The sequence below is a fragment of the Athene noctua genome, chromosome 13 (genome assembly GCF_965140245.1).
Source record: "Athene noctua chromosome 13, bAthNoc1.hap1.1, whole genome shotgun sequence".
NCBI classification, from domain to species: domain Eukaryota; kingdom Metazoa; phylum Chordata; class Aves; order Strigiformes; family Strigidae; genus Athene; species Athene noctua.
Window position 1 is genome coordinate 19,821,463 of NC_134049.1, and position 16,181 is coordinate 19,837,643.

The 16,181-nt window shown below is 38.4% G+C and overlaps 1 protein-coding gene across 4 annotated transcripts in view; it reads right to left on the reverse strand.

Annotated features, from left to right (window-relative positions):
* Nucleotides 1–8,215: 8,215 nt before the first annotated feature.
* CIB2 (calcium and integrin binding family member 2) overlaps nucleotides 8,216–16,181 on the reverse strand; it is a 54,872-nt gene continuing 46,906 nt past the window's right edge. For all 4 annotated transcript variants that reach the window (XM_074916737.1, XM_074916738.1, XM_074916736.1 and 1 more), the window contains one exon: nucleotides 8,216–9,338. In XM_074916737.1, the coding sequence (XP_074772838.1) occupies nucleotides 9,317–9,338 (22 nt within the window). In that variant the 3' untranslated portion in view covers nucleotides 8,216–9,316. The remainder of the gene's footprint in view (nucleotides 9,339–16,181) is intronic.

Here is a 16,181-nt window from a genome sequence, read left to right on the forward strand (position 1 = left end):
TTTGTGGCAAGCCTGCAGTCTCTTAGTGTACACAATGTACTCATTTCAAGCAAGCAAATAAGAGGGAATGTTAGCTGAGTTCACGGTACAGTTTTACAGGAAATAACAACACAGAGCAAACTCAGATGCCCGTGTTCTTTATGAGACCTCAAATATTCTTTGTTTAGATCAGTAAAGCAAGAACATTCAGACGAAATGTGTAAGACACAGATGAAATGGCTAAGGAAGATTTTTGCATTTTTCAGTAGTCTCAGATGATCTATTCATGTTTTAATAAATCAAAATCAAATGGACATACTAGAGATAATGGTGGTGTTTAGCACAAGTAGTATAGTACTGGATCCTCAGAGAACTAGGTCTGATGTCTGCCTCAAAGCAGCAATTTAACCTGGCACGATTTAGCTCTTTGCCCACTTAAAGAGGAAGGTGAATATATTGAAGAGTTATACCTTTACTGAGAAATTAATCCACTTCATTTATGCTGCAAGAAGTGGATGAAGGTTGTTCAGCAAAGATGCAGAAACATACCTGTTCTTTGTTATCCCAAAGTGCCCTTCTGCCTGCTGCTCACCTGCCTCAGACAGGCACACCGTGAGCATGAGCTCACTGTATGATGGAAAAAGTTCCTCTCACTGTGCTCCATGAGTTCCGCCTGTTTATTGGCTGAGTATGTGAATGCAGGTCAAACAGAACTGTAGCCTGCAGTCCAGAAATTTTCAGAAAAATAATGATTCAAAAATTCACAACCTATTAAAGTAATATGCTTGCATTCATAGTTACACAAAGAATTATAGGAGGATTTCATAACAAAAGCTGATTTCTTCTCCAGAAGGGAACACAATTAAGGCTGAACTGGTCACAAATAAGATATTTGCATTAAATTTGACATACCTAGTACAGTGGTCCTACAGAACATGGCAAGAGCGAAGCTTAGTTTCACAAGCTGCTCAGAAATTCTTCCCCTCCCACTTTTTTATTTAACATGTAAAGGCTTGTCACTCACAAGATTTGCTTTGACTTTTTTTTCCCCACCAAGGTGCCTTGTGTCAAATTAGGAACTACTCAGTACCATTCAGACTCCAGCTGAACCTGAAATGGAATCTGAGTCACAGAAGATTCAGCATTGGCATTACCCAGTATGACCTGACTTGTGAACTTTAACACATTTTCGAAAACATTAAAAATGTCACCAACTTGGAGAACGTTTGCTGATTACACAGTTTGTTACACAGATTTCCTTTAGTTCTCCTGGCTGCTATGATCAAACATTCCCCTTACTTATCTGTCATATGACACTTGAATAGTTTCTTTCATTTCACATATTGTCTCATGAGGAATGAGACAATAAAAATACTTGCAGTTAATCTGTTTTCCATTTCTTATTAGTATTTCTTCATAAATAAAATAATTTATTATCTGCGGTCTTTGACTTGTTGTTCATGAATTCCACATTTAAACCCAGCAAATTGTTAAGGACCTGATCTGATACCTGCCTACTGAAGTGAGTAGGAGCCTTCCTATTGTTGAGATCAGGCCCTCAAGGTTATTTGGCTACTACAGAATTATCACAGTGAGAAAAAAAAACTCCTCTAGGCAAATCAGGCTGGACTTACTGCAATAACAACCCAGTCCTTATTTTTGTAAACTCTTGGAATGAAAAGACTTCAAAATACCCAAACTTTTCTGGACACCAATTATTCCCTCCGCTTTTTCAGTTACAGGAGATAACTGGAAATGGAAAAACATTGAGAATGAGTCACATGGGATTAAGTCATTCCATTAGGAACATTTGCCAGCAAATTCTGCAGAAAGCTAAAGTTCAAAGATGTGTAGTGACTTGTGAAACTGTAAATTCTAGTGCTACTGGCTTTATTAGCATGTGTGAAATTATAATAGGGAATTTATCTATATTTCCTTACTGTATTTGGTTAAATCATTAGAACAATAGCCACTGAAATCACCATAAAAGAGATGAAAACTTTTAAACATATGAAAAGTCTCACCGAATTTCCTGGAATTTATTTCTGCCAATACACACATTGATTAACCTATTTGTTTAGGCAGAGCAAATGCAGCCTTTCAGTCACAGATTACTCCTAGAGGGAATTTTCTCTGAATCTACAATGGTTTCTGTATACTGAACCTTTTATCTGCGCAAAAAAAGTTGCATGACCGTTTTCTGTAAATCAGAAAGACCACTTTGGTTAAAATCCCAATATTCTTTTTCCTCTCAGGGTCTACTAGGCCATAGTGACAAAGCTGAACAGATTCCTAAATAGAAGATCATTTCCTCTTAACAGGAGGGAAAGAATCGGGTGAATATAAAATTATTTCTAAATGTCACTGCAGTAACCCTGAATATTAGATTGCTAAAACCAGATTACTAATGATCCGCCTGAGTTCACTATCCGTACTGCCTCCGGGGTGATGCGAGGAGTGGCCCATAACCACCAGGGATGAAAGGCTTATTAGAAAGCTGGATCTGACTTCCACAGCAGGAACTGGGCAGATGAATACTTTCTCAGACTGAAATAAGAACTATTTCCATCAAGTAAACAGAGGCACCTTGTACCTGCATTCTCACAGAGCTTTACCAGAAGGCCAAACCCAAAGTCTTCAGCTATCACCCCTTCAGCCATCAGCTACCATTTCACAGGATCACAGAATCATCTAGGCTGGAAAAGACCTCACGTAGCTGGTTAGCACGCGGGACAGATCGCAAGCTTTATCTGTGTTGAAGGCCCAAGCTGTGATTAAGCCCACAGCAATGAGATGCCTTGATCCTGGCAGGCTGCCACATTCACTGATTTAACTTGAGAAAAGTTACAGTAAAAGAGGAGGCTGGACTGGTGCCCATATAACCCTCTTTAGCAGAGTTAAACCACTTTGGCCTACATTTTCAGGCACATACAGCCTCAACCCCCACGTGCACAGAACTGGACAAGAGTGCACAATCACAGTTTATACTGCAGGGCACATGAGCAGGCATTCAACATGGCAAATTAATCATGCATGTGCAAAACAGATTAACAAGAGTCATGGATTTATGTATAAAAATATACTGATCTGTGCTGGTGGGGGGTTTTGGTAGTGGGGGAGGGGGCTACAGCAGTGCCCCTGTGAGAAGCTTCTCAAAGCTCCCCCAGGGCCAAGTCAGAGCCGGCTCTGGGCTGAGCCAGTCAGTGATGGTGGCCACGGCTCTGTGATAACGTATTTAAGTCGGGGAACCGGGGAGGGGGAGCTGGAGTTGGGAGGAGGAGTTGTGAAGGAGACACCTCTGCAAACACCGAGGTCAGTGGAAGAGAGGAGAAGGGGCAGGGGTGTGTGTGCCAGAGCAGAGCCCCCCCTCAGCCCGTGGTGAGAGGGCCGGCTGTGCCCTGCAGCCCGTGGGGGTCACCGGGGGAGCAGATGCCGACCTGCAGCCCGGGGAGGACCCCACGCCGGAGCAGGGGCTGCGCCCAGAGAAGTCTGGGACTCTGTGGGAAGCCCCCGCGGTTGTAGTTCACTGCTGGGAGGGCTGAAACACGTGGGAGGGACCCACACTGGAGCAGTTCGGGAAGAGCTGCACCCTGTGGGAAGGACTCACGTTGGAGAAGTTCATGGAGGACTGTCTGCCCTGGGAGGGACACCACGTGAGAGCAGAAGAAGAGTGTGAGGAGTCCTCCCCCTGAGGAGGAAGGAGCGGGGGGACTGACCACAGCCCCCATTCCCTGCCCCCTGCGCCTCTAGGGTGGGGGAGGTAGAGAAATCAGGAGCAAAGCTGAGCCCAGGAAGAAGGGAGGGGTGGGGGGAAGGTGTTCTTAAGATGTGGTAATGCTCCTCACTGTCCTACTCTGTTAAGTGTTGTTGTTAGTGTTCGAATTAAACTGATGATGCTCTTCCCCTAACAAGCCTGTCTTTTGCCCCTGACCATAATAGGTGAGTCATCCTTCTCTGTCCTTACCTCCATTCCCAAGCCTTTTGCTGTATTTTCTCCTTCCCATTCCTGAGGGGGAAGGAGTGAGTGAGAGGCTGCATGGTGCTCAGTTGCGCTCTGGGCTCAAACCACATCAGGATCTGAGCAAATCTTGACAGAAACAACAGAGGGAATGAGTAATCTACAATAGCAAAGCACACAAGGCTGACACACCTGGCTTGTCACTGGTATTGCAGGAGACACACTCAAAAGAAAAGGGCAGTAAGGAATTTCACTTGGAGTTCAGATTGTAAAAGGTCTTTTACAGACAAGAATGGGAGAATTTCCAGTTAAATAAAGGCACTCTCTCCTGTAATGCTGATCCTCTATTAATTCTACCAAAACTAGTCTCTTCCATTTCCCCACCAGAGAATTTGATAGTTACTCTGTGTCATTAACATCTCTACGAGACACCCGTAACTGCAAAATGATACAAAGAAAAGAGCAGAACATCTGTTCACTACGTCCTTTACTTCTCCCTCAGAGAAACATCTTCCTAAGGACAGGAACAATTATAATTTTATTACCTTTAATGTCTTCCTCATCAAATTTCATTCCACTGTCTGTCCCATCTGAGGTGTATTGGGCAATAACATTATAAACTCTTTAATCCTGCTGTTATTTCAGCCCAAATTGATTTATTGGGGAACCTGATCTGACATGTGTAATATTTCCCATTCCACAACAAAAGTTCGTCTCTACCTTACTTTATATTGTTATTTCAGAATATAATCTGAATATATTAGTTAGAATATCAGTTTTCATATCATAAACAAATCCCTATTTGTTTATTTTAATGTACATTTCAATTTTAATAAAAAAGGTTAATATGCTGTTTTCATAAAAAACAACAAACACTGCAACAGAAGTCATGTCTGTAAGAAGAGAGATAATGTCATATAAGGTGCCTTAACGCAGTTTGACCTTAATTGTAAGAAACACTTCTACTTAGAACAGTATGTTTGCCCCATGTTGAACATTAGGCATATGCCTAAGCCCCACTGGAGATGAAATACACTGGTCATCTGAGATGGAAATGTTTCACAGCAATCAAATATAAAACTTGTTAACAGAAAACAAGTGGATAAACTTGTTTTAAACTGGTAGATAAACTTCAATGCACCAGATAATACATATCTAAAATAATAAAAGTTGAATTAATTAATTCTTCTGTTTTCTCATACCAAGAAAAGGATATAAATACCATGAAACACCTATAAAGACTTCAGCTTGGTACCTGTCACTGCTCTAAGGCAAATAAGATGGCATAATTTATAAAGGATAAGACAGAAAACATGGAAAACTTTGTATAACTCAACGGTTTCCTACTACCCACAACAACTGTGGCCACCGCATTTCCAGAGAATGTATGACAAGCAATATGAAATAATGATTTTTACTAACAAAAACCCATGAGGTGTCTAAGGAAAAAAAAGAAAATAATATCTAATGGTACCGAAAGACAGCAAAACTGAACAGATGGAAATAAAAAGTATATTAAGTCATGAAAGGGAAAGAAATGAACCCATTATTCTGATCAGTATCGTATATTACTGAGACCAACATCACGCAAAAGCAAATTAGTAATTGTATAGAAAATTACAATATCTGCATTTGAGACAGTAGAAGATATTGTAAAGGAGTATTGTCATTATATGAAGTCACAATCCACCTAGTGTGTGTATCAAGAAAAAAATTCTCATGTACACGAATTATTCTATAAAATCACTATGTTTTCATGTACTGCTTTGAAAAGTATTTAGTTTTGCCCCTTGTAAGTTTTAATTTCATTAATCAAACATGAAATATTGTGTAATTGTCTACAGTTTTAAAATCTGTAATTAACTACAGTTTTCATCTTTTTGTCTGTGGCATCACAGATTCTCTATAGTATCCTATATTTTGTGGAGATTAAAACAGTGAAATGAAGTGACGACCTAATACGATATTATGGTGCCACCTTGTGATGCTGCATCAGAAATGTCTCTAATAAGTACAAGGAGGCAAAAATTAACCCTGGTGGGAAAAGGAAATGAGACTTCTTCTATGTGACTGCAAGAGATTCCAATACTGTCAGCAATGAAGGGCATGTGGTTATGGACTAACAAAACAACATTCAGCATTTTAAGATTACATTAAAAGGGCTTGAGAGAGCACAAGCAACCGCAGCAAAAAGCAACTTCTTTCCTCAAAACACATCTAATTACAGACATATGAGTTAATTCCACTGAAGTCAGCAGAGTTACTGAAGATTAATACGGAAGTAATGAAGATCAGGTTTTGGCCTGCAGGCTGTTATAAATAGCAATTTATGATATTCCCTTAAAACAATAATAACTAAAGTGGGTTAATAAATAACTTGGTTATTACTTGCTTTTTGACACTGTTTATTCACTTCTATCAGCTCCTTTTTGTTCCTAAGATGCTCTGAGTGTATATAAACTAGAGATAACATGCACACTTAGGTATTTTAATAGAGGCTTTAGGTAATAGCTTTCCTTTTTCTTTGCCCATTTTTGAAGGCAAATATAGAAATGTCCATTCATATTTAAGACCTTTTTTGCAATAAAAAAATGTATGTCCTCCTGCTTTTAGGCCAAATCCAAAATTGTTTTAAATCTAAATCTCTTTTACTGTTTCAGTTTCCTTCTAAGTTGCCCAATAGTTCTGTTTACATAAGCCTGGTTGAAGAAACACTTGCTAGTGAATTCATAAGATTCTGCCAATAATGCTACTGCAGAAATACAGCTGCTTTTTTACTTTATAACATTATTTAAATTTGCAATGCATTGTGCTGCTCTCCTCTAATGCTTTTGCGGTAACAAAATTTTCAGTCATAAGACATCCAACGACAGACAACTAAGAAACTGCAAATAGAAAGCTTCTTTAGAAATCTATCCCTTACCTTTGCATCCAGTGGTACAACTTACTTACTAGGATTATCTTGCTCCAGAAGCATTGCGAGTATGTATCTCACACTCCAGAACATAGTATGTTGCTCAGGTTTTTGTTACAGGGGATGAACACAAGTCAAAGAAATAAAGGGAGTTAGCACAACTGCATACATTTCTATCTGCAGTTTTCTGCAAGAATTCTCCTTTAACAGTGGACAAGAATATTCCTTCACAGGGTGATCCTGATTTCCTTTTCTCTTTGTTTCTCGGCACACGTGGACGACTCCAGGTTAAACATCTGACTGCAAGCCCCAGTGTCTCTTCAACTCCTTTGTGACATGCAGGTCAGGGAGGACACAGGGAAACAACACACTGAGCACATTCCAAGGCAACTCCCCTTTAAGTGGGGAGGATGATCGAATAGTGGAATGACACACAGTGTCAGGAAGGAAAAAAATTTAGCTAATCGAAATTTTAGAACATGGAAAAAGAACACTGATGTCAAAAGGAACTGACCTGTCATCAGCACCAGATCCTTTTCGTCTGAACTGTCTGATCCAGAATCTTTCCAGATGGTATTTTACAATATATACTAATCATGATAGAAAAATATCTCATGAGGCTTTCAAGATTAAATGTGTGTCTTGAAAGAAATAAAAAACTATCAGGCTGACATTTCAATAAATAGGATGTAATTTTAACTTAATATCTCTTAATGCCAATGTCCTGCAAATTGTTTGAATCAACCAGTACATCTAACTTAATCTGCTCAAAATCAAAAAGATTGAGGTTTGAATCTCTTCTTACTCAATAAGAATGGAGTATCAGGATTGATTTATGCTAATATTAACTTCGGTAAATAAATCAGAGGGAATTCAGGCTCTAATTCCTTTATCTAAACAGAAACCAATAGGAGGAAGTATTAAAATGCTATAAACATCACTGAATATGATCACTCTCAAAAAATATTTTAAAAATAAATGTTATTACTAACATACATATTTCATTTTCACTACACTTTCCTAGACAAGTCTGTCCTGTATATCTGGAATATCCAAAATTTCCGTCGTCACTTCTAATGTACAACCATACTGCTAAGATAAGTATTACTTTTTGATGCACACTGTGTAAATCTGAACAGCAATCTACATTGCAAGCTCACCATAGATAAGAGGTTCTGAGGTAGAGAAGCATTACTCTCCCAACAGAAATGGCAAAAAGATTCATTTCTGTAACAACTTTTTCAATAATAATAACACATTTCATCCTCTGAAAGATTTAACTTTACAGTAATTGGAATAATGACCAGAAAGGGAATTAGTATGTGCTTAGCCCAAAAATTCTCAAAGCACAACAGAATGCGTCAAAAGTTTTAATTGTGATGACTTTGATACAGAAGCCATGTAAGTGACAGAGCCCTTCTATTGACTGTTAGAACAGTAATACACGTATGATTGTCTTCAGGCCCCAGTACCTAAACAATACTGGAATTACAAAAAAAAAATCTAGCTGATTTCCAGCTGGAGAAGGAAGAGAAATATAGAGCTGCATTCATGCATTTTATGGGAAAGATTGCATAGCTGGTTTAGAAATAAAATGTCTTTTCATGTCCTTAGTAGTACTTCTGTGCTTCTTTAACTTCATGAGTTACAGATGATCATGTTCTTCCATTCAACATTATCAGCCCACAGAATGAGTAAAATGCAGGACCCCCTTTGAGAATAAGGACACAGTCTTAACGTTTATCTTGGGAAGAAATGAATCACGTATGCAGTTATCATATAGAAAAGGCAAATGTTTCAAGTTTCATAAGGACATGACAATCCATAAAATATTGGTTGAAGGTAAGCACCAAACCCAGCAACGGCCATTTCAGTGACTGAAAGGCAAACCTGGGATGTGGTTGTCTTCAACACTGGGAACTTGATCTTGACTGCAGTTCTTTCATCTAAGATAACTTCCATGCAAGATCCCCAGCTGTACAACACAGTGATAGAGGCATCTCATTATTTAAGGCCCATGCTTTCTTTCAAATACTCATGGAAAAGTCACCAAAGCTAATCTTTCTGTCGATTTTTTTCTTTTTTTTTTTTTTTTTTGCGCTTTTAAGAGCAGTATTAAATATTCATAAATACAAAAACTATGTGGAAATACCTTTAATAATATTCTGATTCTGCCTGTTTAAAAAAAAACTAAAAATAGGAAAAAAAGAAAGAAAAACCACAGCCCAACAACCAAACATCTTTGCCAGAGTGCTTGGCTAGCAATGAAGATAAAAATGTGACTGTTCCAAATATCCTGTAGATCACATGATGCTCCTGTCTTTTTGTGGACCAGAATGATTTCAGTATTTTCAGCTGAGTTCTAAGAAGCCATAATTAGAGGACAAAAGCCCCCAAATTGCCTGAGATTCAGAAAGGCTGGACTGGCAAGTCATTTCTGATAATACTGGCTCACGGAAACATCTTCAGATTCTTATGTGGAAAGTACTGCAAAGGAAAGAAAAAGATTAAGAGAGATAAACACATTTGTCATTATGCACAACATTCTCAAAGTACAAAAAGAGAGGTGCTGTGTAATTAATCTTAACCTCTTCTCTCATGCTCCCAGGACGATTTAAACATTCTGGGAGAAATTTTCATCTTCTGAAAACGTTAGCTCAGGGGGCCAAGCTCAGCAATGGACTAAATCAAGTATAAATTGGCCTATTTATTGAATATACAGCAGAACTAAATGTTTCCCAATGGTAGTTTTGCTATGGCACAGCATTTGGGTTCCTAAACGAGTCAAATTAGGCTGATACATTGGTTGTTTCTCTTGCTAGGACCAAGACATCCTGATTGTTAACTTCTTTCTATTTGCACTGTGATAGAGGCAAGCAGCATGCCTTACTACTGCTCAGTTTTCAGAAGAACTCCTGAGCACCTTAGCAGGACAGTAAAAGACAATTTAAAGAGGGCATGCTGAAAAATCACTTTCTCTATAGTAATTTCTGTTCAATGCCCCAACAGTATAAACCGTATGTTTGTTTCTTGACTGAAATTATAAGGGATTATTACGTATTTTTGTATGTAATACGATAATTTTGATGCCTAAACCAAAAGAAAACTTTATACGTTTAGAGTACTTCAGAGGCTGAAGAGTTCTGGATGTACAGTTTTTGGATTGTTTTACAAAAAGGACACACTACCTTAATCACACCCATTTAATTTGAATTAGGAATTCACTGAAGAAAGCTCTGTGGTATGTATTTGGAGGAGATAAAATTTTATATTCACAGTGATCCCTAGGAACTTATTCTATCTGGGTGACACTAAAAGATACGATGTATAGCAGGCTGGTGTAATAGCCTAAGTATTATGAAAGAAAGTCTACAGTGATGCAAAAAGCTTACCATAACAAAGTTTTTAGAAAAAAATAATTATAAACATCTTGTTCACAACTCGAGAAATGTCCAGAGCCCCATATTTATCCAAACTCTTGAAAATTTAAGTCCCACACAGGAACTAAAAACTCCGCAGCATTGTATGTGGTAACATTTTAGGAATGACTCCTTAAAAAAACATTTTTTTTTAAATCCATCCAAATCCACTTCACTGGAAATCTATTTATTGGAAATTTTTGTAGTTCTATGAGTGTCATTTTGGCCTTTGGAGATCAAGGTTTTTATTGAGAAGAGCTGAAATATTCTGTGAAAAATACTCACAAAAATTATTCCACTATTTTCCTGCTAAACATCTCTTGCCAATTTGTCACTAGCTCTAATTTTAGTCCTTAAGAACTAGCTAATCTGCACGTTGAGACAGGTTTTATGAGACGCACATTTCCTACAAAAGAGCTTCTGTTACTCCAGCTTTAGGTAGGACTGAAGTCAGGACATCAGCTTTTATATGGGCAAAGGCCCACAGAGATTTCAGAAATACAGCATTTCCAACAACATCTTTTTGTTTAATCTGTTGTTTCTCTGTCTACTTCTGGCAGCTCCCAGGTGTTACTAATGGCATATTCTTCTCAACTCCATTTCAAATTGTTATAAGTATGTTTCACCCTCAGGCATTTAAATAAGCTTAAATTTCCAGGATGATTTATAAAATAATTTCCTGTGGAAAACGTAACCAGTCTTGTAGAACAGAACACTTAGCTAGTGCCAGTTCAGGCTTCTAATACTTCCATTAAACTACAAGCAGCTTCTTAATGATAGCAATTTTCAGTTAAAGAAACCTACTGGGATCAAACTGTCTGAAACTGTCATTATCATTTACAGCTTACTCAAGTTTCCTGGATAACAGTCATATATCTTCTTCCCTGGTCAATGATTAGCAGTGTTTTCTTCTAGTCTTAAAAAAAATTCCTCAACCACAGCAGTGCAAATCAAGCAACAGACTTTACTGCATCTTCATTTGCTTGACAGCAGTACAAAGCTTGCAAAGGCTGGCTGTAGGAGATTAAACCTACACAGGGTCATTAAGTAAAGGTTTGAGAAACAAGTGATGAGATAAGGAAAAATCACTCAACGTGCAGTGGATGAACTTTAGCTCATACCAGGTCAAAGCCTGGATCATGCAGCCAAAATTAATGCTTGCTGTATATATTAAGTATGCATGATAGTATGACAGTTTAAAAAACCACAACAGATTGAGCTGTGTGAAAAAAGCGCTTCAAAAACAGAGTGCACATTGTTATAGGAATCTGGCCTTCAAAGGTTTTCCACAAACAGGGTAAAGAAGGTATTCCTCCTCAGTAATTTCATGCCTCATTTTAATGATGATGGGATTTTACAGTTGGATAGTTCATACTATAAAAGTTCTCAATGTTTGTCAGAAGTCAGGTAAGCTTGGTCCCATGTAACAGAGCAGAGAGAACAAAATGATCTGTGGCTTAGCGCACATCACCTGCTCAAGCAATGGCAGACCCAGGGATAAAACCTGCTCTTACAATGTAAAGAAGTGGGTTTTGGTAGGGGGAAATGATGAACAGAATAAGAAATCCTTTGCCTGCAAATAAAAATCATCTGGGGTCTAGTAAGTTAGTCAACATTTTCAAAAGGATTATATACCAGGCACCAGTACGGTATTTTAAGATCACATATTCAGAAATGTTGATTTGCTTCACAGCAAAGTCTCTGAAAACTGCAGTTACACAGCATCTCCAACTGCTCACTGGCAACCATTTTCAAAGTGGCTATTGCTTTGATTCCTAGGTGTTTGATTTTTACAGCTGCTGAGTAGTTGAAAGTATAAATCAATAGGCACTTAGGCTTCCTTGAAGTTAAAGTCTGGAATACATTCAACTGAACATAAAAAATGGAGATATGCAAAACCAAATTAAATTATGACTGTCTCTGGACATTGATGAGTTAGGTATTTCTTCCATGCAACTGCTGAAGATGCCAAATGGGACAATTTTATTTAGATGAAAACATGTTTTCTTATCTTTTTACAATATTAAGAAGATAGGTTCAGGCACAAGTTTACTACCAGCATATAGGGTTGTTGATCTGCTATTAAGACACTTCCTATGCTTTGCAGGTTCTGTATTATATTACACGGTGAAACTGCACAGCCCTGTCTTCAGTTTGGCTGCAGACAGCCTACGGTTATCACTTACGAGGACCATTACAGTTGAAGACAGGAGAGAGGAAAATGAGAGGCCATGAATCGAGCTGGAGATAAATTCAGAAAATAAAGAAAGCATTGTTTCATTAAATGAATAGGCAAACTGTCCACGACTGCTACGGTATAATTGAACTCAATGAACAGGAACTGTTTTTTTTGTGGTGAGAGATCAGGTACAGGAATGGCACTCTTGTCCCATGTCACATGTCCTGTCACATGCTAGCAGGCATTGGCTACTATCAGAAGGCACTGGTTTAGTTTCAGTCCCCAGTCAGACCTTGGTATACCTGTTGTGGCATGAACACTCAATGGATCCCATTTGTCCTGGTCTCTGTGTGTGACAGGGGTTTTTGGTAGGAGGGGAGGGGGCTACAGTGGTGGCCCCCTGTGAGAAGCTTCCCAAAGCCATGTCAGGACTGAGTACGCCCCCCACTCCCTGCCCCCTGTGCTGCTGCAGGGGAGGAGGTAGAGAAATCGGGAGCAAAGCGGAGCCTGGGAAGAAGGGAGGGGTGGGGGGAGGTGTTTTCAAGATGTGGTAATGCTTCTCATGGTCCTACTCTGTCTGTTAAGTGGTGGTGTCGTTAGTGTCTGTATTAAATTTTATGTGGTTTTGCTCCCCTAATGAGTCTGGTTTTTGCCTGTGCCTTAAAGGATGATGTCATCCCTCCTTGTCCTTATCTCAAGTCCTCGGTCTTTTGCTTCCTTCCTTCTCAGCACTAGGGGGGAAAGAGGGGAGTGAGCAGCTGCATGGTGCTCAGTTACTCTCTGAGCTCAAACCACGACACCATTCCACAAGTCAAATCACTGTCTTCCTTTAGAATGAAATATTTACACATTATTTAAAAAATGAGAGTAAGTGGCTCAGATCAGAAAGTTCAGTATTAACAAATGTCAGTCTGTGATGTCGTGCATACAGCAAAAATATGACCAAGAACATCCTCAAAAAATGAAATAACTTCACAGGCAAAATGAACAGTAAACCACAGTAAGAGGGAGAGGTATCAAGTCTTCCATAAAGATTTACTTGGATAAAAGTAGTCTCATAACCTTGCCACCTTCTTTTCCTGAAACGGTTAACTCTAGCTGAAACAGAAACCAAATCAGAGAAACTACATGTTCTCTTCTCAGCTCTGAGACTTTTTCCATTTACACCCTCATTTTGCAATATAACTCCAAAGGTTAAAAAACATGTTGCTGAGTTAACAGTCAGAGGCTCTAAACCAGTGCTTCAGCTAGAAGGTGGAAAGAAACTCTTCTTTAGGTGATGTCACAACAGGAGCTCTTAAGCCTAAGGACTTCAGAGCTTAATCTTGTGACCCAGCTGATGTCCTGGACCTGACAGGAGAGGGAAGTTACCATTTCCCTTGAAGTCAGGGATGGAAAATATCTGCCTTAAATATACACATCACTGTCTTCAACATCACAGAGACATCCTGATAACATGATTTCACCACGTCACAAACACAGATCAAAGTATATGTGTTTAAACTGAGCAACTGGATGACCAGTCTTCCAGTACTTGGTAGTCTGGTCCTTTAAATTATCAGTATTGTCAGTGATCCTTCTCTCTTTATTTTCTCTTTACCTAAACTATAACAAGTTCTGTACATTTCACATAATCCCTCTTTTTACTCATCTTCTTGCCCCATTGAGTAGCCATCACTCAGGTCCTTCCACTCATTTCCTCAGCTTCCCAAAACATCACAAGCTTGGAAATGAAAAATAATTATAACAGTAATTCCAATGGCTGCAGTGGCAAATATCCCTCTCTGCTACTTTCTCAGGAAATGACTGGATTGCACAGCATCCTCAGCTTGGAATTCTCAGTCAGCAGTTTACTGCTGTGTTGTAGAGGCTTGTGAAGTCAGTCATGGCACAGGACACTTCTGAAACTACAGTTTCTGCTGAGTCTTCAGATCTGCCTTCAATTCTTCGCAGTTGATCTCTGTTCTCTACCAGATCTATAGGTACAGTACAGCCTTTTGATTGATTAAAGGAAACTCTACCTGACCCCAGCAGCTTCTATACAGATAACAGTATAAAGAAAACATTTTCTTGGCTGGAAATATATGTAAATAAAATATTTGAATACCTCCTCAGCTGAGCCTCACCATAACGATGATATGTATCTTGTTCTAAAAGAGTTTCTGTTGATACACTTGGTTAGTCAAGGAATGCCTGATATGTTTCTAATGTATAAAAGACATTCACATTAACTTTGTTGCATATCCCCTCAAGATGCTGGTGTTTCTCAGGGTTCACAGGATTAACGTTCCTCATGATTTATTGCAGAATCGTTTTGTTATAACGTCTTTTCTCAGAAATATCATTTATGAAAGAAATAAACTGTTCTGTGTTCTGCAGGACACTTAAAAGTTCTTAAACACCATTAGCATTAAGATTATCAGTCCATATTTTGATCTACCTTAATTCTATCCTAATGTTTTGCCTTATTTCTTATGAAAATAGAGTTTATTTAAACAGTCTGACTGTGAGCTTTATTAATCCTCCCCAGTAACTTCTGAATCCTTTGGAGAATTCAACAAACAGGCAGCTGGGTTTAAAAGAGTCTGTAAGTGTTCCACTTCATAGAAAGATGCAAAATAATTCCACACCTTTCCAGACATCAGAAAATCTACATAGATGAGCCAGTCTTCATGCCTTACCTGCAGCAAAAAACTGAAACTAAACTCCTCAGATATCTGCCAACTAATCCGGAGACACAAGTCTGCAGAAACTAGAATTTACTATTTCCAACATTCTCAAAGCAGCTTACAATCATAACGGATACCTGCTTGCAGTCCAGACAATTCTTGGATTATTTATCTTCCCAGATGTTAGAAATTATGTGTTGTTATCAATTATCACTTAACAGGAACACTACCAACTTAACAATGTGTACGAACAATGATTATGAAAAAACCCTTTTTTGGCTTATCAAACATTTATTATCAGACATAGTTAACCCAGACCGCTGGAATTTGGGAAAAAACTAGACCTAAGTTTTAGCTTCAGCCTACTCTGCTTGTGGATTTAATATTGAAATATGAACTCCTCCCAATCTGGAAGTATCTTATTTTGCTGGCTGAGTCACTGTAATTTCTTAAAGAAGGTCTACCCTTGTATTACTTAAGTAACAGCCTTAACTGAAAGTTTATGTAGACAGTTTTATTAAGGTGTGAAAAAATAAAGTCGTTGTTTTCAAAAGGTCTCTTTAAAAACAAAATGTGCAAGAAAAAACTGTCTTAAAATAGCTGGGTTTTATCTACAGATTACTAGGAAGAAACTCAGCAACAAAACCTAAAAATATCAGTTATAAAAAAACCTGATTAACAGTGGATCAAAGAAAGACTAATTAATCGTTTTAATTGGTTTTCTGCTACTAGCAGGAACTGTACCACTGTAACATCCTCTAGCTCTCACATTCTCAGCACCAAAGATCAATCAATGTGTTTCCATGTATACTTGTAACATGTATACAATATGTACACACATTCCTACTCAGACAGCATGGATCCTTGCTATAAGCTTGTGAACAAAATGAATTTGAGCTTATAATAGATCAAAATATTTTCCAGAAGAAACCACACAAACTAAAAAAAAAAAACAAACCACCACAACAACAAAAAACCCCACAAACAAACAAAAACCATTAAAAGTCATTTAGCTCTTAGACTTCAAGTTAGGAGAGAACTGGAATATCCTCTAGAAAAGTAA